This window comes from Myotis daubentonii, chromosome 20 (assembly GCF_963259705.1).
Source record: "Myotis daubentonii chromosome 20, mMyoDau2.1, whole genome shotgun sequence".
Classification (NCBI taxonomy): Eukaryota; Metazoa; Chordata; class Mammalia; order Chiroptera; family Vespertilionidae; genus Myotis; species Myotis daubentonii.
This window is the reverse complement of record NC_081859.1, coordinates 5,308,171-5,331,250: the sequence shown is the minus strand read 5'-3', so window position 1 is coordinate 5,331,250 and position 23,080 is coordinate 5,308,171. Positions and strand designations below refer to the sequence as shown.

The following is a 23,080-nucleotide window of genomic DNA, read 5'->3' as shown; positions in this document are numbered from 1 at the left end:
TTCGATTCCAGTCAAAGGCATTTACCTTGGTTGGGGGCACATCCCCAGTAGGAGGCGTGCAGGACGCAGCTGATGGATGTTTCTCTCTCATCGATGTTTCTACCCCTCTATCCCTCTCCCTTCCTCTCTGTAAAAAAAATCAATAAAATATATTAAAAAAAAGAAAATCATAAGGAGATAATATACATCGACAGTACGGTACTACAGTACCAACACTGCAAGTTTATGTCATCTGTTTAGGATAATGACATACATATGTCTATGAAGATGAAAAGAGTCCACATATATGTGGACCTGTGTGGCTCACAGCCGTGTTGTTCAAGGGTTAACTAAAATGACGACTAAAATGACTGGTGAACATTTTTTTATCCCATTGAATTATAAATATTTCCATCCTTTGAGTGTGCTGAAATCCCACTTATATGCCAAATGTTCTCCTCTTGACTAACTGCTGCTGCTGCTGCGATTAGCAGTGATACCATCACCTGTCCGATCCAGTTCACATGAACAGCTGACATGTAAAGAACCGGGTATATTGAATGTGTGTGATTTCGTGAGTTTGGACTCACACGCAAACACCCATGAGACACGTCCATCACCTCATATCCCTTTGCCTTTGTCTGTCTGTCTGTCTGTCTGGGCTCACGGACAGATGTGGGTTGCACTTCCGAGGGACTTGCCTCTCATTCCCGAACAAAGTCAAGTGTGAAACCCACGGCCACCCCAATCGTGTCTGTTACACGGAACCCGAGGAGTTAGATCTGAAAGAATTGGCAAAATGTTGGCCAAATTAAAAAACAAAAGAAACAGAAAAAAACAACAACGAGGACTGGCTGAAGCCGGACGGTGGCTTGAAAATTCAGGAGGCGGGTTCTGGCGACAGACAGGAGGGCGAGCTTCACCCAGGGGCGTCAGGGACCTGGATTTGCAATCCTCTGAGCCCCACAGGAGCGCGCTGGCTGGGGCCGCTGAGATCCCAGCCGGCCTCCTCGTGGGGCCAGAACCACTGGGCGCAAAATCCCTCTCTCCAGCGAGGCGCTTCCAATCCGACCACACGGGCATCAGGTCCTCCCTGCTGCCCAGGGGAGGGGAGAGCGGCCCGGTGGCTTTTGTTCCAACAGCAGCAGCAGGAGAAATCCATCAGCCTCCTGGCAACGTCCGCTGTTTGCTTTTGGAATAGCTGCCCTGCTTTCACGCAGGCCTCCGCGGGGAAACCGTCTTAGAATTTTAAATAGCGTCCTCCTGCCAAATATAGAAGTTCTGTCCTTTTCTCGGGAAAATGATGCGTTTTCCTAGATTGCGGCGCAATCCATCAGCTCAGGGAAGGAAAAGTGGCCTGGAGGGGAGTGTGGCGAGAAGGCCGGCCAGCGCGAGCGAGGAGAGTGTCCTGGGGCTGGGCTTTGAGGCTCTGGAGGCAGGACAGCGTGAGAGAGAGAGAGAGAGAGAGAGAGAGAGAGAGAGAGAGAGAGAGAGAGAGAGAGAGAGAGACAGCCGATTCGAGGAGAAAAGGACTCAACTGGACATGAGAAGCTGGTCACCGTTTTGTCTGGACGCAACATGGTCACAAATTCTTGGGCATCTCATTTCCTCTCTTCCCGCCTCCTTCCTACATTCACTGACACAAAAATGGTGTGTTACACCCAGGTTATGGTTCCATGGGCACAGGTTGCCTAGACAATAGAAGCTTCCTCTTTTTTTTTTTTTTTTTTTTTTTTTTTAGAAGCTTCCTCTTTTAAAAAAATATTTATATGATATCAGAGAGGAAGGGAGAGGGAGAGAGAGATAGAAACATCAATGACGAGAGAGAATCATGGATTGGCTCCCTCCTGCACGCCCCACACTGGGGATCGAGCCCGAAACCCAGGCATGTGCCCTGACCAGGAACCGAACCGTGACCCCCTGGTTCAGTCACTGAGCCACGCCGGCCTGGCTGAAGTGTCCTCTTTATAGGTAGTTTATTTTCAGGGGGAATGTTGGTTCTTGGGCTATTTCAGAAAGTTTTAATAAAATCAGTAAAGCTCTTCTCAACATGCATGACTTCTCTGAGAGCTTCTGAACTCCAGAGCCTAGGGCAGTGATGGCGAACCTCTGACACGCGAACTCTTCTTTTTGGTTGATTTTTCATTGTTAAATGGCATTTAAATATATAAAATACATATCAAAAATATAAGTCTTTGTTTTACTATGGTTGCAAAGATCAAAACATTTCTATATGTGACACGGCACCAGAGTTCAGTTGGGGTTTTTCAAAATGCTGGCACGCCGAGCTCGAAAGGTTCGCCATCACTTACTGGCCTAGAGGGCTCTTTCTCCCTTTTTATTAAATTTTTTGGGGGGTCCCCAATGTGTCTGCTTTGCCACAGTTCAACACCAGACCGTCTCCATGAATTCCCACTGACATTTTCAAGTTCCTGTTCTCTGGCGCAACCCTGGAGGGTTTTTATAATTCTCTCGTTTCAGATGCAAATAATGGGAATGGAGTTTGACATTTGGAAATGGGAAAATGTTACCCGTGTTTCTTTTAAAGAAGAAAACCACATCCGTGGAAGGAAAGTCTTTGAAAACAGTGTACCCTTGTCCCGGGAACATACATCATTTCCGTGAAGCTAGACGCCTAAAGAAACTAACGTAGACTAACGGGAAACCCTAACTTCATGTCCTTCCAGTTGCATCTAGGGCAGCGGTTCTCAACCCCTGGGGTCGCGGCCCTTTGGGGGTCGAACGACCCTTTCACAGGGGTCGCCTAAGACCCTCGGAAAACACATCTATAATGACATATTGTTTTTGTGATGAATCACTATGCTTTCATGATGTTCAATTTGTAACAATGACATTGGGGGTCCCCACAACATGAGGAACTACATTAAAGGGTCGCGGCATGAGGAAGGTTGAGAACCACTGGTCTAGATGCTTCTGAGGGAGCCATTATAACAAAAGGAAGAGATTGGAGGACTTTTTGAGAATGGTTACTATTTCCCATTTCCCATTTCTCACTGGATGTTTGTATTTTCTAAGATATGGCGCCTTCAAGACTAGACAAGGCCCTGACCGGTTTGGCTCAGTGGATAGAGCATCGGCCTGCAGACTCAAGGGTCCTGGGTTCGATTCCGGTCAAGGGCATGTACCTTGGTTGTGGGCACATACCCAGTAGGGAGTGTGCAGGAGGCAGCTGATCAATGTTTCTCTCTCATTGATGTTTCTAATTTTCTATCCCTCTCCCTTCCTCTCTGTAAAAATCAATAAAATATATTTTTAAAAACAGACTAGACAAGGCAAACTCCACTCAGCCATTATTGAGGCCCATACGTGATGAGATGACACCAATAACGTGACTTTGTATTGACAGCTGGCGGCTGGGGCCCTGGTCCGCTCCCTGGCACGACACGGCGTCTCCTTGCCCGACCTGCTCCCTGGGGAGTTTCAGAGCCTCCTCTCCCACGTGAGAGCTGAAAATCCCTTGTTCCTGTTGTCTTAAGCCCTAGCGACAGAGACGCGACGTGGACCCCACTCAAGGGAAAGGGTCCTCTCACCCCCACTCGCGGCAACTTCCTCCCAGCGCCTCCTGTCAGACATCCCTCCTCCACCCAGCCATATCCCTGGGCACCATTCGCCCGGGCATCGCTCTGCCACACGGGCCCTGGTGTTCTGGGACGCCCACACACAAATTGGCATAACGAGCCCTAACGGCACCCTGGGAGCCAATCCCAGGCATGGCATCCAGAGCACAGCACACTCGAGTCCCCCGATGGGCACTGAGTCACGGTCTGAAAGTTTCCACAGAGGCGTCAGCTTGTGTCAAACAGCTGTGCGCGAACGACGCCCCCAGGAGATGGTGACATGACAGGAGCCGCTTGGCGGCGGCTAAGTCATCGCCCTGACAGCCATCGGCAGCTAATGGCCCATGTGTCGCGTACACACACCAGAGGGAAAATGGACGAGGTTTGTGAGCCTAGTTTGTGGGTCGTAACAACCTTGTCAAACCCTGGTCTTCTCCATGGAGGGCCCCCCTGTTCCCCCTCCCCAGAGGCTAACACCGAAGGAGCAGAAATGCAGGCTAGCCACCCAGACTAGTTTGTACACAGACCTGTTACTCCTCACTCACAAGTCACAGACGGGCTGTTAAATTCATTGGTCACAGCCCGGCCGGCGTGGCTCAGCAGTTGAGCGTCGACCTAGGAACCAGGAGGTCACGGTTCGATTCCCGGTCGGGGCACAGGCCCGGGTTTCGGGCTTGATCACCAGTGAGGGGCGTGCAGGAGGCAGACGATCGGTGATTCTCTCTCATCTTTGATGTTTCTCTCCCTCTCCTTTCCTCTCTCTGAAATCATTAGCATTATATTAAAAAAAAAAAAGAAGAACCTCCTAGCTCAGAGGCAATTTACCAAATGGCATCCTTTGTACCATAAGCCAGTTGCCTAATAACGTAGTTGGCGTTTCACCGTGTCGGGTCCCAGGAGACACAGGCCTGGAGAGTCAGACGGAGCAGGAGCTGTGGTTAATCCACCAGCCCAGCAGCCCCGGGCGGCCCCTCTGACCCCAGCCCTCTGCCCGCTTCCTTCTGTGCCCAGCACGCTCCCCGGGCCCTTCCTGGGTGTGTGTTTGCTGCCTGGCACCCCAACGCCAGCTCCATTGGCGTCTCCCCGCTGTGCCCAGAAAGCACTCAAGCAACGTGTGCAGTGAACCCGGAACGGCTGGCCTCCACCGGACCGAGCAGAGAGAAGAAAGCCAGGCCGTTATCGGGGCCTGAGGGGCGCGAAGGGAGCAGATGTGCCGGGCGAGCCAGGGTAGCACCTGCCAGCTCCCCGGCAGCCCCTCTGAGGCTTCACCCCACAGCGCCAGGTCCTCAGAGAAGAATGGGGCGCCTTAGAGACAGGGCGGCAGGCGGGGCTCTGTTCCCCGACAGGGACTCGTGACCCAGCTTCTGAGACTCAAACTGGAAAACAACATCTGCCCAGGAAAACAGCTTAAAGCGGGAACGGAGCCCCTGGGGCCGGGAACGCCAGCCTCAGGGCGTGCGATCCCCACGGGGCCCTGCAGCAGACGCCTCGCCTCCCCCGGGGGCCTCGCACAGACACCAGCCTCCCCCGCCGCCGTCCCCTGAGCTTCCCAGACTTTCCTGAGAAAAGGGTGCTCGCTCGGGGAACCGCAGGCTAAACAGCGCTGTTGATGAGAAGACTTCGCTGAGAACTCGCTTGGTGAATCCGAGAGAGATCACAAAACACAGAATTTCCCCCATTCCCCCCCCGCCCCCGCACTCACCCGGCTCTACCCCGACATCGCACTGGACACTGGGATCATCTTCACGAACTTATCTCATACGATTGGGCAGAAAATCACAGATCGCATATGATAATCCCCAAATGAGGACAGGAACCAAGAGCTGAGAGCAAAATCAATACAGTCAGTGTGACTCTGAGGGCAAAACGTAACGACAAACTGGCACTGTTTTTAACCTTAAAATTATTTCTTCAGATAGATCTATAGACAGTTTGCATTTTTAAACGCCTGTCCCTGGATAATGAGCAGGCCCCCTGTTTGTGCCCACAGAACTGAGCCCTTGTATGCCTCCCGGTTCTAAGAAGCACAAATACTCACACACAGCGGCTACCTATGCAACCTCAAACCCTGACAGCCAGCCTGACACCCATCTGTGTATATAAAAGCCTCATAGGCCAAGAGTCCCCTCGGGCGTTCATCCGACTGGGAGTGCGATCGCTCGCTATGACGTGCGCTGACCACCAGGGGGAGGCGTGGAATGAAGGAAGGCCCAGGCCGGCAGCCGGCAGCCACTAGGGACCCTAACTGTGCACTAATTTCGTGCACTGGGCCTCTAGTCCAGTGGTTCTCAACCTTCCTAGTGCCGTGACCCTTTCATACAGTTCCTCATTTTGTGGTGACCCCCAATTTCATTGTTACAAATTGAACATCGTTAAAGCATAGTGATTAATCACAAAAACAATATGTCATTATATTCACGACCCACAGGTTGAGAACCGCTGTGGACTAAAGGATCCCGGGTTCGATTCCAGCCAAGGGCACATGCCCAGGTTGCAGGCTCGATCCTCAGTAGGGGGTGTGCAGGAGGCAGCCAGTCAGTGATTCTCTGTCATCCTTGATGTTTCTCTCTCTCCCTCTCCCTTCCTCTCTGAAATCAATAAAAATATATTAAAAAAGAAAGAAAGAGGAAGAAAGAAAGAGATACATCAGCTTGTTGCCTCTTTGCACATGCCCGACCGGGGCCGGGGATTGAACCTGCAACTGAGGTTCGTGCCCTTGACCAGGAATCAAACCCACGACCCTTCGATGCACAGGCTGACACTCTAACCACTGAACACCCCGGCCAGGGCAAGAATCTCACATTTTGACTCAACACATGGACAAAGGTCGTGTCCAGCATTCATATTCATCTCGCTGAAATACTGACATGTTTACGCTTCCTGTAATTCTTCACACTTCATGACAAGCAATTTATTACACACAAAAGAATTTCAAAGGTGCACCTCTGGCATCCATTTTTTACGATGAATGACGGAGGCAGCATCTGAAATCCAATTCCTCTTCCCACACGTTTCACTGCCTGGCCCCTGGCTGCAGAGCCCCAGGTCCCAGCAACCCCCCCCCCCCCCTTGCCCCCCTCCCCACCTACATCTGTGGGGGGAGGTGGAGGAGGGACTCCAACCCTCGCCTTGCCCTGCAGCTGTTGACAGCAGCTTACACCGAAAGCTCCACATGCATCATAAAACATTTTCAATCCGCTCTGTCTCAAAGTGTTTGTGTTTTTTAAATCATTGATTGGCTTACAGGAAGCGGAGGACAAAGTTAAACTCATTCTGAAAGCAGAAATGTGTGGCTTCCTTTATGAGAGCGGCAGAGACAGGCTGTTGGGGACCAGCGAGGATGGTAAGGACAGGCATCACGCTCTGTTGGCCGCGATGGTGGTGTTCTGATCGGAGGAGGCAGCCTGTGGGCCTGGGCGCTCACCCGGACACGCCGCCCCTCCTCCCCATCCGGGTGCTGCCTGTGATCATGGAAAGATCCACAACCTTGTTGCAAACCAGAGCCGCCAGCCCTGTGAAAATCCCCCCGCCTTTGCATACCCACAGGCCTTTGCAAATCTCCAGCCCCCATTACCTGTAAACTGCCCATTCGGCATAACCCTTTTGCCTACTTCCCCATGTCATCTTCCTCCTCCCACCCAATATAAGCAGCTGGCTGATGGGGGGGCGGGGGGCAGAGCAGATGTTTGTGGGTGCCCCGCCGCTCTCCCACGCTGCCGGCAGGACTGGAATAGACGCTCATCTAGGACCCAACCCTGTCTCTGCTGCACTGGCTCAAGTCGTGACAGGTAACATGGGCCCATGGATTGTCCGGTCACACAGCCATTACTAATCTGTACGCACAAAATATTTTGTTTTCTTAGTGTTTATTTCCTGCTTTTTTGTGTGGCTGGCCTTGACATCACAGAATTGCTAGCAGCACAACCATCAGATCAATTCCATTTCCAGGAACCACCGCGTGGTTGTGAAAGGGCGAGTCGTCTCGGGGCCTGACCACGCTGCTGGCGGCCTCGGGCACCGACTCCCCAGCCCACGGTGGGAGCCCGGCGCAGGCTGCCACCCGCCCGCCGCCCCCGGACCGGACCCACGCGGCAGCAGCGGCGGCGGGGCGGGGCGCGTGCCCTCGCCCGAGGAGATGGAGGAGGAGGCGATCGCCGACGCCCCCGGGAACGAGACGGAGGACGTGGACTTCCTGCCTGGGCTGGAACTGGTCGATCTACTGGACCCCCAGCAACCGGACTGGCCCCTGGAGCCCGGGCTCAGCTCGCCCTGGGGGGGGGCTAGGACTGCACCCTCCATCTTGCCCTGGGTCCTCCATTTTTGGGGCGGCCGCCATGTGCTCAGGAGAGTGCCTTCTTCCCGGAAGCCCAGGCCCCTGCTGGCCACGCCCAGGATTTCTTTAAACTAACCAATGACAATCAAGGGACGTGCGCGCCATAGAGATGACCCGACTCGCGCCTGGCCAATCGGCGGGGCCCACAGTCCCCTCTCCTGCCCTCACTCCACCCCCCTTTAAAACCCCCTGTCCCATCAGGCCTCTCTCTCTCGGCCACTGGAGCTTACGGTTACATCGGTGAGTGTGGCAGGGGAGCCAAACCCTGGTTTGAAATAGATGACTCTTTGCTTTTGCATCGGACTGACTGGCTCCCTGGGGGTCTTGGGAACTTTGAAATCTGGGCACAACAGTTGCTTTTCTTGCATCTTTAGCCCAGCACGAGGTCCCCCTGCGGGCCCCAGCGGGGCGGTAGGCAGTCTGCACGGGAGGCTGCCTCTGCCGCCAGCATCAGGGAAGTAGTTCTCGGCCGACCGAGGTGCACTGTGCCGCTGTCTGGCCTCACCTTGTCTTGTGCTAGCAAATCAGTAAAAGGTCTGGTCCGTGGTGGTGAGAAGTGTCCCTGGGCCATTTCAGAGTTGTCACCGGGAAGTCCCCTTTCAACACTGAGAACTGTAAGGTATGGATGTGTGAAGGTAAGAGAACATTCAAACCTGTCAAGAATTTTTGCGAGTGTATTTGAGCCAAACTGTCGACAATTGCTGGGATGCAGAATCTCAATGTCCTGAGATCATGCCCTGGAGAATGGTGGTTTTTCACCTTGTTTTATACATTACTAGAGGCCCGGTGCACGAAATCCATGCACTCGGTGGGGGTTGTCTCAGCCTGGCCTGCACCCTCTTGCAGTCCAGAAGCCCTCGGGGGATGTCCGACGGCCGTGGAGGTGGGAGAGGCTCCTGCCACCGCTGCTGCACTCACCAGCCCTGAGCCTGGCTTCTGGCTGAGCAGCGCCCCCCCTGTGGGAATGCAATGACCACCAGGGAGATGCTCCTGTGTTGAGCATCTGCCCCCCTGGTGGTCAGTGCACCTCATAGTAACTGGTTGTTCTGCCAGTTGGTCGATTTGCATACTAGCCTTTTATTATATAGGCTAATCGAAAGAGGTAAGTGGGTTACCTGAAATCCATTGGTGATAGATTAGGGAGGTGGGAGAAAGTAAAGGGGAGGGACCTCTGGGATTGGATAAAAAGTAAAATGATAGATGCGTGCTTCTTTGACATGGTGGTTGCAGGTTAGTTAACAATCGGCAATTAACACGATAACAATAGCAGAGAGGGAATGTGTGGCCAGCGCCCTGGAGCATCGGTTGTGCCCCGAGGGGCCTGGGAAAAGGGAAGTAACTAGTCACCCCGACATTCCACACGTGTGCTATCAGATGCACAAAGACAGTAGGCTCCGTAGAGATCAAAGTTGATCTTTGTCAAGGAAGACACTGGCCTAGAACATGACGACCCTCCATAAACTGCTGTTTAATGAAAGGCTTTTAATTTCAGACCATCCTTGGTGGTTAGTTTAGGTCTTGACTTTGCAAGGCTGCCACGCAGGCCAGCCCTGAGTTCGTCAGGTTAGCATGTGGGCCTTTTCTCCGTCCACAGATGTCCGCAAAAACACGGCAAGTTCATGCCCTGTGGGCACACCCCGCGCCTCACTCCTCTCTTCTCTCAGTCTCTCAATCCACGTTGCTGTTTGCCCGCTCAGAATGGCGTGGCCGCGCCCGCCTCAACGAGGCCGCCTGCCCACGTTCCCCGCACGCGGGCAAGGCGGCCCCCAAACCGCCAACCCCCCGGCCCGGGTTTCCCCGCCAGCCTTGAAACAGCGGGTTCCGCAGACACGAAAGGAAAGCATTTCTGCAAACAACACCTCATGGATGTTTGTACAAAATAATTCCCAGAACGAGCCCTTAAAGGGGAGGTAGTCACATGCATTCAACTTGCAAATCCTCTGGCCTTTCCATTAATTTCTTTACGAAGTAGCCTGGCATTTTTGCTGCTTCATTAAAGGCGGGGAGGGAGGAGTTCTGTCCACTCTAAGGCTTGCCTAATCAGTGCTGACGAATGTTTGTATATATCTAAAAACCGTAGTTAAGCCATTAATATTACAACCAGGGTGATTCCTAAGAGCAGTCAGACAAGAGCCCGTGAGCGTGGGGGGTCCGTGGCGGGCAGTTCCTCTGCTTCCATTAGGATTCTGCAGACGAGCATCGTCTCTATTCCTGTCCCACTTTCCATTTCCTTGGTAACCAGGATCCCGACACAGGATTCAGGTTCAAGGACCACAGGAGGCGGGCGCAGGCGGCGGGGAGCGGGGAGCGGGGAGCGGGGAGCGTGCCTGAGCCTCCTCCTCACTGATAAGGGGACAAAGGAGGCAGGCGGGAAGGAGTCGTGTTTGCGTCCCTGTCCTGTCCCTTTGAACGTCCAATGTTCCACTTGACCTTCTGCCCCAAGTATTTTGCAGAGTCGCCTCTGACTGAAGGCAGCCCGAGGGGAATGTGCCAGAAGCCGGGCGGCCAGAGAGAGCGGCCTGAAACCCGCACACTGGTTGGGGGTCTGCCTCCCGGGCTGAGCTAAGGGGAGAGGGGGGTAAAGCCCCTGCTAGGGCCCAAGTCTCCTCAAGTCCCAGCTCCATGCTCAGTGCCCTGGGCTCCCTGCCCTCCAGCCCACGGCCACATGCCTGGCCGCGACTTACACGCATCGGGCCTGGTGCCAGCAGGCGGGAACCTGCAGCGCTAACTGAGCAGGTGCATCTGGGCTAAGGATTTAACAGTTAACGTTTCCACTTGGAAGTTAGCCTTCCACCCTGGGGTGCAGAGAAATCAATAATGTAGAATGTCAGAGATGGAATTTCCCCCAGTGAATGAATACCTGACGTATATCTGGTGTTCAAAGCCATACGCAGCATGTCTGCTATATCTGAGATATAGATATAGATAGATATAAATGTATAGAGTAGATATAGATGTATAGATATAGAGATGTATAGATATGTAGATATATAGGTACATACTACAGTGGGGCCTTGACTTAGGAGTGTCCAGACTAACAAGTTTTTTGAGATACCAGCTGCCTCTCGGCCGATTTTTTGCATTGAGTTGATAGAGTAATTGGAGTTAACCAGCTCCTTAACGAGCTCGGTCTCAGAACGAATTAAACTCGTAAGTCAAGGCCCCACTGTAGTAGAATCTCATTGCTGTGCAAAATGAAGCAACCCCACGAGGCATTAGTAGAAACAGTAACAGAGCCGTCGCCGCCCCATATCGACAGAGGACACCACCGAGGTTTTTTGAGGAAGGTCAAGGACCATCCCCACTTTGCAGGTGGAAAAGCTGTCACTCACTGACAGGGGTCACACATGAATGATGGGAGAGAACCTTTGATCGGCTGCCTCCTGCACGCCCCACCCTGGGGATGGAGCCCGCAACCCGGGCCTGTGCCCTGACCGGGAATCGAACCGTGACCTCCTGGTTTATAGGTAGATGCTCAACGGCTAGAAGTTCATGGGGGCACACTGGTGGGAGTCCCCGCGGTCCCCTCCCAGGAGGAGGGGTCCCCATCCCTACACCTCTCAGGATGCCCCGCCGCCTGGCCTGGCGCTGTGACCGAGCGGGACGGGGAGCGCAGGGGCGTGGAGAGCGAGTCAGAACCCTCAGCCCCCGGTGGAATGTCAAGGACAAAGACGGCTCTGGGACTCGTCAGGACTCCTGGGCTCGATTTCTCTCGGGACCAGGCGGGGTCCTGTCAGCTTTTCCCAGGAACCGGTGGGCATTCTCCTGGGATTTCAAGCCAGGCCCTTGGTGCCGTGAATTCTCATGAAAGCTTAGAACCTGTGGGCACGGGGACGAGGGTCCTCCGGGCTCTGACCAGGCCGAGGAGCGCCGGCCACGCAACACAGACGCTCCCACCAGGAGCTACTGTGCCCACGTTACAGACAAGAGCACGGATACCTGCCCGGGGCCTGCAGCTCGCGGTGGCAGAGCAGGGCCGGCCCAGACGTGCAGGGTCCCAAAGGAAGGCCTTCTGAGGCCGGTGAGCGGTCGGCTCTGCCCCGGCCCCGTGGGCGCCTCCTGGATAACAGGCCCCAGGTTTCTCTGGGCCGCGGGGCCTCGATCTGATCGCGCCGCTTAACCCGCTTAACCCGAGGCCGCTGCGGGCCGGGCTGGGAGGCAGGAGCCCCACCTGCGGGGACCGCTGGGCGCCCACACCTGGCCTTCCTTCTCCACATATAAGGGGCCCTCCGGCGCCCACACGCTGGCTCCAGCTCCGGCCCTGACCTCGACCTCGACCTGCAGGACGCCCCGCGCTCCCGGCGCCATGTGGCTGTGCCCCCTGCTGCTCTGCCTGCCCCTGTCTCTGGCCCTGAGTGGCCAGCCTGAGCCCGAGGCCCCAGAAGATGCTGGTGAACTGCACTGCGGGCCCCAGGGCCTCCAGTACACGGTCCACCCCCTGGGCCAGGCCTCGGGGACGCCTCCCGCGCTGATAGCCTGGGGTAAGGCTGCCGCCCCCACTCACCTGGCCTGCCCCCCGGGCAATGGCTCCTCGCTGCCGCCTCCTCCAGCCGCCCTCCGGCCTCCTGTCCTCAGCGGGGCCTGGGGTCCCTCTCCTGGGCGGGGGGTGGCCCCGGGGAGCTGGGTGGTCCCTGTGCGGTCGCCGTGGTGACTGGGCCCTCGGGACCCTTGCCCTCCCTCCCCCCAGACGACCACGGGCTGCTGCACCGGCTGCAGAACGACTCCGGCTGCGGCACCCGGGTGTCGGCCGGCCCGGGCAGCTCCCTGGTGCTGGAGGCGTCCTACGGCGGCTGCTACGTCACCGAGTGGGTGAGTAGGGCCCGGGCCTGGGGACCCCCCCCCAGCCGCCCGGCCCCCAGGCTGACGCCGGCCCGTCTCTGCAGGGCTCCCAGCACGTCATGCCCGTGGGGCTGGAGCAGGCGGACACAGCCGGGCGCCGGGCGGCGGCCACGGCCAAGCTGCTCAAGTGCCCCGTCGGCCTCCCAGGTACGCGCCGGGCCAGGCCCACCTGCGGGGTGCGTGACACCTGTCACTCGTGAAGGCCCCCCTCCCCCACGCACATCCTCAGAGAACCTCCACCTGAGGCCGGGGTGCAGCCCGTGGTCTAAAGGGGCAACGCTGATAAAACGGGGTGACAGCCCCGCCCAGACCCACGCTGATCTGCCGCCCCGGCCGCTGCAGGTCCGAGAGGCGAGCAGGAACGGGGGCCTGGGCGGAGGGCACCCCCACGGGAGAAACCGTTCCCTGCAGGAGGGTGAGGAGCCCCCTGCTTCTAGGGGTCTCGTTAGACCTTCTCTCTCAGAAAGGGCCAGTTTCAGGGCCTCTCCCAGGTGCCTCCCAGGGGCCTCATTCCCCAGACCGCGCCGCGGGCGGGACAGGGAGACAAATGGGAGCGTTAACCTCCGAGCAGTGGCTCCCGAGGCCCCGGCTCTGTCACCAGCTCGGGCTGCTCTGCTCCCCACCATCTAGGCCGCGACGCGCTGGGCGCTCACCTGTGCGACTCGGTCCCCGTGGGGGACAGGCTGCCCTGCACCCCGGCTCCCACCACTCCCCGGGCCTGCAAGGCGCTGGGCTGCTGCTACAACCCCAGCAGCAGGTCCTGTTACTATGGAAACACAGGTGAGGCGGCTGCTCTACCAGCAGCGGAGGAAAGTGCCCATTACCTGCAGCTGAGCCCGGGGAGGGCTAGTCTCCCCCACCCCCAACACTCACCCCCCAGGTACCTGCAGCTGAGCCTGGGGGAGGGCGAGCCCCCCCACCTCTCACCCCCCAGGTACCTGCAGCTGAGCCTGGGGGAGGGCAAGCCCCCCCACCCCACCCCTCACCCCCCAGGTACCTGCAGCTGAGCCTGGGGGAGGGCGAGCCCCCCCACCCCACCCCTCACCCCCCAGGTACCTGCAGCTGAGCCTGGGGGAGGGCGAGTCCCCCACCAACCCCCCTCAGAAGGCAGGGGCTGGAGGCAGAGGCCCAAGCAGGGCAAGCTTCCTCCAGGCTCCTGGTTTCTGGGCTCCTAGAAACCATGCAGAACGAAATAACAGGTGTCTGGGTAGTGTGGTGCAGTGGTTGGAGCCGGCCTGTGCCCCAGAGGGTCTCTGCTGTAGTTCCCAGTCAAGGTTTGATCCCAGCCCTGGTCAGGGCACCTGTGGGAGGCAGCCGGTTGATGCGATGTCTCTCTCACATTGATATTTCTCTCCCCCGCCTTCTCTCTCTCTCTTCCCCCCTCCCTTCCGCCCTCCCTCCTACTCCCCCTAAAATATTAACCCATGGACTAAGTTTCCTTGGGTGAGGACTTTAAAAATAACATAATGCCTCCTGGAAGCCAAGTTCAGGTGCAGGCGCCACCTGGGTGAGCCAGGAACGGCCCGCCCCTGCCAGGGGCCCCCAGGCTGAGGCTAGAGGGCCTGCTCTCAACACCATTTTCTCCACATCCCATCCTGCCGAGGTTTCCCAAGACAAACGCCCCTCTGTCCTCACCTGAAACTAGTGAACAAGAAGCACTGAGGTTAAACCCGTGCTGAGTCCCCCGGGAGGGAGGCACCCACGAGTGACCCCGAGCCGGGCGTGGGCAGCCGGCCGCTGGCGGGAACGCCGCTGAGCAGCCTCTGCTGTTGCAGTGACCTCCCGCTGCAGCCGGGACGGCCACTTCGCCGTGGCCGTGGCCCGCAACGTCACCTCGCCGCCCCTGCTCCTGGACTCCGTGCGCCTGGCCCTCGGGAACGACAGCGAATGCCGCCCCGCGGTGGCCACGCCGGCCTTCGCCCTGTTCCGGTTCCCCTTCACCTCCTGCGGGACCACCCGGCGGGTGAGCAGGGGACCCTCCGCTGGGGGCCTCACCCTGAAGGCGGCAGGCGTGTGCTCGTGGCTGGGGCGGCGGGGGGGCTGGGGTTCTGGGTGTTGTGCCCAGATTTCAAAGTTCCCAAGACCCCCAGGGAGCCAGTCAGTCCGATGCAAAAGCAAAGAGTCCTTTATTATGCAAGCCGGCCTGCGCTCCCCGTTCACCAGACCCACCGACACAGCGGAAAGTCCAGTGGCCGAGAGAGCGAGGCCTGATGGGACAGGGGGCTTTAAAGGGGGGTGGAGTGGGGGCAGGAGAGGGCACTGTGGGCCCCGCCGATTGGCCAGGCGCAAGTCGGTACAGGATGTGGTCATAGTGATGGCGTGCACTTCCCTTGATCACCATTGGTTAATTCAGAGAAATCCTGGGTGTGGCTAGCAGCGGCTTCTTCCTGTGAGGAAGCACATGGCCCCATCCCAAAATGGAGGACCCAAGGCAAGATGGAGGGTGCACATGGTTCTGTCCCAAGATGGAGAACCCAAGGCAAGATGGAGGGCGCAGTCCTTGTCTGGCTCCTGCTGCTGCCGCTCGAACTCGCCACAAGGCAGGATGGCCCCCCACATGGGGCCCGGCGGTCGGCCCACGCAGGCCCCGGTCCCCCCCGACTGGGCCCCGAGGGCCGCATGGACCCTCGGCCTCAGCGCGGGCAAGCAGGGAGCCGACCACGGGGGAAGGGAGGAAAGAGCGAGGCGGTGAGGCCTTCCGCCCCCATGACCTCCCCCGTGGTCGGACGCCGCCAGGCCCCCACCCCTCGGCCCGCCGCCGGCCACCGCGCAGCCGGTCCGGAGACTCGACCGCTCCGGGGAGGCCAGGCCCTACAGCGGGCGCGGAGAGATTTCAGAGCCAGGCGGTCAGACTCCTCCCCCCGCACCGCCCGGAGAGGTGGGCGGTGCGCCTTTCACTGGGCAGGAAGAGTCTCCCCAACACTGCGTCCAGGGGGCTGGTCTCCAGGACAGGAGAGCTCACCCCAGGGACTCTGCCACCCAGCCGCCCCTGCACACGGGGCCTGGCACCCCCACCAGCAGAGAACAGGAAGAGCGCCTCTTATCGCCCTGCCCCAGAAGCCAGCAGGGGCCTCGCCTGAGCTCACCTGAGTCCTCCCAGCCCCTCCCTTTCCTTTGTCCTCAAGTGAAGTGACGTGACTATGTCCCCTGCCTCTGCCTGTGGAGCAGAAAACGCCACAAACACGAACAGGATAGCATCGCCGGGGGCCCGGCCCCACAGGCAGGGCCGGGGCAGTGGTCATGGCCAGTAGGGGCTGGGGCAGCGCCCTGGCCAGCAGGCGTGCCACGTCTCCTTCACCTGCCCTCCCAGGTCACTGGGGACCAGGCCGTCTATGAAAACGAGCTGGTTGCAGCCCGGGATGTGAGAACCTGGAGCCGTGGCTCCATCACCCGTGACAGTACCTTCAGGTAAAGGCCTTCGCTCACCGGACGCTGCTCCCCTAGGCCGAGCTGCCCTCCCGGCATAGACCAGGGGTTGGTAGGTGAGTCCTTGGTCCCCAGAACCCGACTCCACGGGACGATTCCTGGCGACCAGAGAACCTGTCACGTGCCTGAACCAGTGTTTCTTGCCTCCAGATGTTTCTTGTCAACTGTGCCCCCTCCTGGACCTCCCTTATGGTTTCATCTTCGTATCAAATCCCTGTCTGATCTTCCCCGACTGCACTCTCCACCGAAAGCACCTGTTTCTACAGGCCCATGTCTGTTCTCAGGCATCTCTCACATCTTCCTCTCTTAAAGACTGACCCCTTTTCCACAATGGTCTCCCCAACTCAAATTGAGCCCCTCCACCCCCAGGCCAGGAACCACGCCCATCACGTTGACAAACGTGTCCAAGCCCTGGCACTTAGTAGCAGCAGTTCTCGCGCATGACCACAAGGAGCCTCGCCCGCCGGGGAGCGGCTGACGCCTGTTTCTCTGCAGGCTCCGCGTCAGCTGCACCTACCCTGTGAGCAGCAGCGCCCTCCCGGTCAACGTCCAGGTCTCCCTTCTCCCACCGCCCCTTCCCGAGACCCAGCCCGGGGCCCTCACCCTGGAGCTTCAGATCGCGAAAGGTGAGACCCTCTTGGCCGGAGCGCTTGGCTGCAGCCCGAGCCTGTCCGTCTTCGGGGCCCGGAGACCCCGCCTGGGCCACGGACACTTGGCAGAGGCGTGGGCGTGGGCGATGGCCCGTCTCACGCAGCCCCGCGCGGCCTGGCTCCGTCTTCTCCCCTCACTGCGGCCTCTTGCAGATGGAAACTACAGCGCCTACTACCGCGCCGGTGACTTCCCGGTGGTGAAGTTGCTCCGGGACCCCATCTACGTGGAGGTCGCCCTCCGCCGCAGGACGGACCCCAACCTGGGGCTGTTGCTGCATCAGTGCTGGGCCACGCCCGGCCCCGACCCCGGGCAGCAGCCGCAGTGGGCGCTGCTGGTGCACGGGTGAGCGCCTGTCGCCGGTGCCCGAGGCAGCCCCCCCAGGGAAGCCCCCTCCCCCTGACTGTGGGTGTCGTGCTTAGATGCCCCTACGCCGGAGACAACTACCAGACCCAGCTGATCCCCGTCATGGAGACCGAGAGCCTGCGATTCCCTTCCCACGCCCAGCGGTTCAGCATCTTCACCTTCAGCTTCGTGGACGCGGGGGCCAGACGGGCGCTCGGGGGGCCGGTATGATGCTCCTCCCCTGCCCCCCGGCAGGGCTCTGCACCCCTCAGCTCCATGGTGTCCACGTGACGCCACTTCTCGGCCAAGCTGGCCTCCCAGATTGGCTGCTGGTGCTGCCTCGGGACAATCCCTGTACCAGTGACCCCGTGGCGTGGTCTTGGGCTTCCGGGACCTTCTAACTCCCCTGCACAGCCTCCAGGGGAGATGGGGCTCTCGGCCTCTCGGGATGAGGGGCTACCCCGTGACCCCACTCTCTCGGCTCTCAGGTGTTCCTGCACTGCAGCGTGTCCGTCTGCCAGCCTGCGGGGTCCCTGTCCTGCATGGCCTGCCCTGTGACCAGGCGTGAGTATCTGAACTCGCGACACGCGTCCCAGGCTAACCTCCCACCCGCGTGCACGGGACCCAGACTGGAGATGAGCCTATTAACAAGGCCTCTCCAAGAACTTCTATGAGGCTTCCGAATCCCAGGCCTTTTAAACAGACGCTAAAATTCCTCCAGCAACTCTCAGCCTTAGCGTTTTCCATATGAACTTTCACTAGGCCAGGAGTCCCACTGGTTCATGGCTCACATGTGGCCCGATTCTTATACTCATACACACACACATACGCACGCGCACACACACACACACACCTCTACCTGGCCAGCTCATAAAGGTAGACTCTACACCTGCTTGAAGCACCTCTGGCCATGTGGCCTGAAGATCTACAAGTGGACGTGACTGGAGGCTTAGAATACGCGCTGTAGGGAGGCCCAAAGCTCGTGTGTGTGTGTGTGTGTGTGTGTGTGTGTGTGTGTGTGTGTCCGCCTGATCCATTAGCATTTACTGTCTCACCCCTGAATTAATAGGACCCATGTCCCCTGAAGCTCTAAGGCTCTGCTGGTACAAACACACACACACACAGACCTGTTAAGTATCGAATGTCTAACTCCAACGATCCCGCATCCACATCCCTCCCAAGAACTAGAGCCAACTTGTCCAAGGCCCCATCGCTGGCGAAAGATGCAGAATTCAAACAAAGCTCTGTTCTCTGAACCGATCGCCAGTTACCTTTGTATCGCGGTGTTCATAGGCGATTTATTGTCTAAGTGACTGTTCAGGAAAGAAGGGCAGGGCAGTCTGACATGACCTGGAGGCCCCCATTCTGGTGCCATGAGGTAACAGCGCTACATGGAGCCTGTCTTGCTCAGATTCCTATTAACGTCCTAATAGGAGGTGTAAGGCCTGCTCATGGGAGGTTTAGTGTGTGATACGTCACATGGTTTTTTCTTCAGGCCGGAGCAGAGCTGTCCATGTTGAGCCCTGCCTCACATCGGACTCTCACTCCCTGACCCCCCACAACCCCGTGAGCAAAACCCTAACAGGCCCCCCTCCCCCTCCCTCTGACAGGAAGGAGACGCTCTGACGCCCATGACCCCAACAGCATCGCCTTCATCTCCAGCCAGGGCCCCATGATCCTACTCCAGGCCACGGAGGACCCTTCCGGAAAGCTTCCTAAATACTCAAGTGAGTGGAAGACCGAAGGGCCCGCCTGGACCAGGGGGCAAACCAAAGCTTCCCCTCCCTCACCCCCACTTCCCTTCCCCTCCCTCACCCCAGGTCACCGCCCTTACCTCCCCTCCCCTCCGCCAGGTGCTGTGGGAGACTCCGGGGCCCTGTGGGTGGCTGGCCTCTCCGGGACCGTCATTGTGGGAGTCTTGGGCCTGACCTACCTGGCTGTCAAGAAACGGAGCTGAATTCCTCAGACCAAATGCACTAATAAACCGAGATTTCACCAGCAGCCCGTGCCCGCGTCTCATTGGCAAGGCCGGTCTCTTTGGGTAGCTCGTTGCCTGTCTGCGGTTGGCGTCTCTCCTTTCCAGCTTGAGGGCAAGGAAGGGGGGGTGTTTTACCCACGGACAGAATACAAACCGTGGCACCCTAACCTCCTACCCCAGCCCTACTCCCTTCTGAAGGGAACACCCTTTCGGGAGTTTCACGGTTAGCTGATGACTCGGTGTTCGCAAGAACTAAGCATCTCAGACCGAGCAGAGATGCGCTCAGTGAAACTCTTCCCACGGTCGCCCTGGGGCAGAGCGGGTCTGTGGAAGCCACAGCGGGAGACACTTTCTTCTCAAGACGAGTGTCCCGCTCTGGGAGCTCTGTGGGAGCGCGTGCTGGGGGCCTCACTCAGGGCAGTCTCCCCTTCTCCCCGGGGAAGCCCCGCAGGGCACCTGGTAGACCAGGTGTCCCCACTCCTCGGCAAGAGGGAACTTTTGGTTGCCTGGCCTCTCAGCACCGTATTCATCTTGGCTCTTCAACGGCTGCTTTGTGGTCAAACCAGGCCCCCTTCACACCGCTGAGCAGGGGACAATAGTCACTTAACTGACGGGGTCACTCGATGGGGACCGGGACCACCCCAGATGCTTGGGGACACACCCGAGTCTCCTGAAGACTCATTGAGGTGGGCGTTCGCCCCCAATTCCCAGGATATGGGGCAGACAGAGGTCAAATAACGCGCCCTCTAACACCAAGCAAGGGCGGGGGGCCGTGTGAGGGAAACGGGTGTGAGAAGCCAGGATCACCAGGTCAAACCATGGTCGAGCTGGAACGCGGGCCAACTCCCTCTTGCCCTGAGAGCACTGGGCTCTCGGTGGGGCTGCTTCGCCCAGCGGGGGTTCGGAGGCCTGTCTGTCTGCCAGATGCTGGGATGCTGGCGCTGTGGCGGCCTTGCAAACAGACCTACAGGAACCCCACAGGGGGCCTGAAATGAAAGCCTTTCACTAAAGAGCAGTTTATGGAGGGCAGTTGTGTCCTGGGCCGGTATCTTTCTTGGCAAAGATCTACTTCTGTCTTTACTTAGCACCTACCGTCTTTTTGCAAACACACCTGTGGAATGTCGGGGTAACGTGTAACTTCCCTTTTCCCAGACCCCTCAGGGTCCAACAGATGGCGTCAGGGCAGAGACCACAAATTCCCTCACTGTTCATTGTTGGCTGTTCACTATCCTATGCCCACCTGTGTCAAACAAGCATGTGTCTATCATTTTACTTTTTATCCAATCCCAGAGGTTCTAGCCGCACCCCCTCCACCGCCCCCCCCTTAGCTTTCTCCCGCCTCCCTAATCTGTCGCCAGTGGATTTCATGTAACTCACTTAGGCCTCTTCCTTGGAAGCCAATTTATAAAAATAAATTAAATAAAACCGCTATTCTCTGGAGCATTGTCTCAATGCATGGAGATTCTGCTTCCTGCCAATCGTCGACAGTTTGGCTCAAACTCAAATTCTTCACAGGTTTGAATGTTCCTTATGTTCACACAGTACCTGTCTCCCGTGTGTCCTCCCAGGGGCACACGGAAAAGTCACTTTCCCAAGGTGACTTTGATTTGACCTTGGTGGGGAAAGCAGCCTGGGTTGGCTTTTTGTCTGAGCTCCTTGAGGCAGACCTGGGGGCGGGGAGACGGAGCCTGTGTGTGGAGTCTGGTCGCGTCTGCGGTGGTGTCTGCATTAGGGGGGCTGCAGGCTGCTGACACGGCTCTGAGGCCCAGTCCTCCTCTCTCTCTCTCTCTCTCTCTCTCTCTCTCTCTCTCTCTCTCTCTCTCTCTCAGTGGTTCCCACCTGGGAGCACGCTGTGCCCAGGAAGCAGCAGACAGGTGACCCTCTATGACGAAGTCCACTTCAAAGGAGACTGGGAGAGGCCCTCTGCCAACAGCACACATAAACTCAATGAGTCAACCCGTTTGCGATCACCACGCAGTCAGGCTCAATCCAGTCCCTCGGGGTGGCCCCCGCAGCCCCCCACGGAGCCCTGCAGCGCTTCGGGGGACTCCACACCCCGGCTTTTGAGGCCGATTTGGCTCAGAGTCCCGTGCTGCCTGCGAAGGAGTCCTCCTCTCATCCCCCCGGGTCTGCATGAGAAGATTCCTGAATTGCCATTTTAGCCATTTAAAACCAAAAAAACCAAAAACCTCTGGTGCCTCAGGAGCCATCTTCTTTTGGCCACGAAAGAAAAATAAAATATGGAAACTCTACTAATTGAACTATGACGGCACAATGAGCGCGGCCTCCCCCCGGAGGCCTGGCGAAAAGCAGAGGAGAATATATGAATGCAAGCCGCGCGCACAAGCAGTGCTACTTAAATCCGCTGCTTTTAATAAATATTTATTTCACGTTGATGACGCCCTGGGCGAAATTAAAAACAAATGAGACGCAGAATTAGAGCCTACCCTGGCGACCTGACTGAAGGGAAAGGCTATTCTATGAAGCAGATGGCGTGCAGAGGAAGGGATTAATTTGTGCATTTTGACCCTGGGATGACCACTCTGGAGCACGGAATTACAATGACCACGTTTTGGCATCGGCCACATCCAGACACAGTGGAGGCAGTTTGCATGAGTCATTTTGCTTAATGCTCACGATAACCTAGGAAGCGGGTACTATTATCATCTGCATCTTAAAAAAGAGCCCTCGCACCCTAGCCGGTTTGGCTCAGTGGATGGAGCGTCGGCCTGCGGACTCAAGGGTCCCGGGTTCGATTCTGGTCAAGGGCATGTACCTTGGTTGCGGGCACATCCCCAGTAGGGAGTGTGCAGGAGGCAGCTGATGGATGTTTCTCTCTCATCGATGTTTCTAACTCTATCACTTTCCCTTCCTCTCTGTAAAAAATCAATAAAATATATTTTTTAAAAAATAAAAAGAGCCCTTTCTGGGGAGCACAGTTGGTCTGAGTGTCATCCATGCACCAAAAAGTTGTATGTCCGACGTGTACGATGGCAACCAATCAATGCTTCTCTCTCACACCAATGGTTCTCCCCCCCGCCCCACTCCTTTAAAATCAATAAACATATCTTCAGGTGAGGATTAAAAACGAGATTCCTGAGTTTTATAAAGTTGGTACATACAGCAGCCCTCCCGTCAATATTTCACGAGTGACCATGTGCTGTGTGGGCGCCTCGCAGGGCCTGGCGGGCCGCCGCCTCCTGTTGTGCGTCCCGAAGGCAGGGGAGCAGGTTGAGTCCCCACCTCCAGGCTGACCTTCTGCCCCAGGCCTCCCGGCTTCTCAGGAGCCGGAGAGCAGAGCGCATGTGAGTCCACGTGCGCATCCCAACTTGGAGCGAATCGTCCCGGTTTCTCAGACTCCCTGGCCCCAGGCATTGTCCCTGCGGTGCCCGTCCATGCTACCCCGTCCTAGCACACACTCCTCCGTGTCTCTCCACTTTAATTTGGAAATAGCGTTCGTGTTCCACTGAACATCCGGGGCTCGCGGGCGTGGCAGGGGCTCACACAGCCGTCCGGGGCCCTGAGCCCACGGCTCGGTGGGAGCCTTTCCTCTCAGTGCCCAGAACATGCACACAAGATCCCGGCCGGTGTGGCTCAGTGGTTGAGCATCGACCTACGAACCAGGAGGTCACGGGTTTGATTCCCGGTCAGGGCACATGCCTGGGTTGTGGGCTCCATCCCCAGTGTGGGGCGTGCAGGAGGCAGCCAATCCATGATTCTTTCTCATCATTGATGTTTCTCTCCCTCTCCCTTCCTCTCTGAAACCAATAGATAGATATATTTTAGAAAGTGTACACGAGCATGGTAGACATCTTCCACGGTGACACCATCACTATTAGTGCCGTGTTATCACCAGGATGCTGTTAGGTATATACTCAGTGGCAGTGCAGAGCTGCCCTGGAGAGTGACTTACTGAGGTCACTGCAGCTCCAGGCAGAGGTAAGGAAGGGGCCA

The 23,080-nt window shown here is 57.4% G+C and overlaps 1 protein-coding gene across 1 annotated transcript; it reads left to right on the top strand.

Moving 5' to 3' along the window:
• Positions 1 to 12,196: 12,196 nt before the first annotated feature.
• Positions 12,197 to 19,105, top strand: ZP4 (zona pellucida glycoprotein 4). The gene is made up of 12 exons (XM_059677836.1): positions 12,197 to 12,371; positions 12,578 to 12,699; positions 12,774 to 12,876; positions 13,360 to 13,509; positions 14,505 to 14,692; positions 16,040 to 16,137; positions 16,651 to 16,781; positions 16,959 to 17,148; positions 17,226 to 17,373; positions 17,637 to 17,712; positions 18,759 to 18,875; positions 19,002 to 19,105. Exons 1-12 carry the CDS (start codon positions 12,197 to 12,199, stop codon positions 19,103 to 19,105), a joined length of 1,602 nt encoding a protein of 533 aa, XP_059533819.1.
• The last annotated feature ends 3,975 nt before the right edge of the window (positions 19,106 to 23,080 follow it).

Excerpts from the sequence above, each read along its gene's own strand:
- ZP4 (XM_059677836.1), top strand. The coding sequence starts at position 12,197 with ATGTGGCTGTGCCCCCTGCTGCTCTGCCTGCCCCTGTCTCTGGCCCTG. Across the intron at positions 14,693-16,039 it reads CCTGCGGGACCACCCGGCGG|GTCACTGGGGACCAGGCCGT; the intron begins GTGAGCAGGGGA and ends CTGCCCTCCCAG. Across the intron at positions 17,374-17,636 it reads GACGGGCGCTCGGGGGGCCG|GTGTTCCTGCACTGCAGCGT; the intron begins GTATGATGCTCC and ends CTCGGCTCTCAG.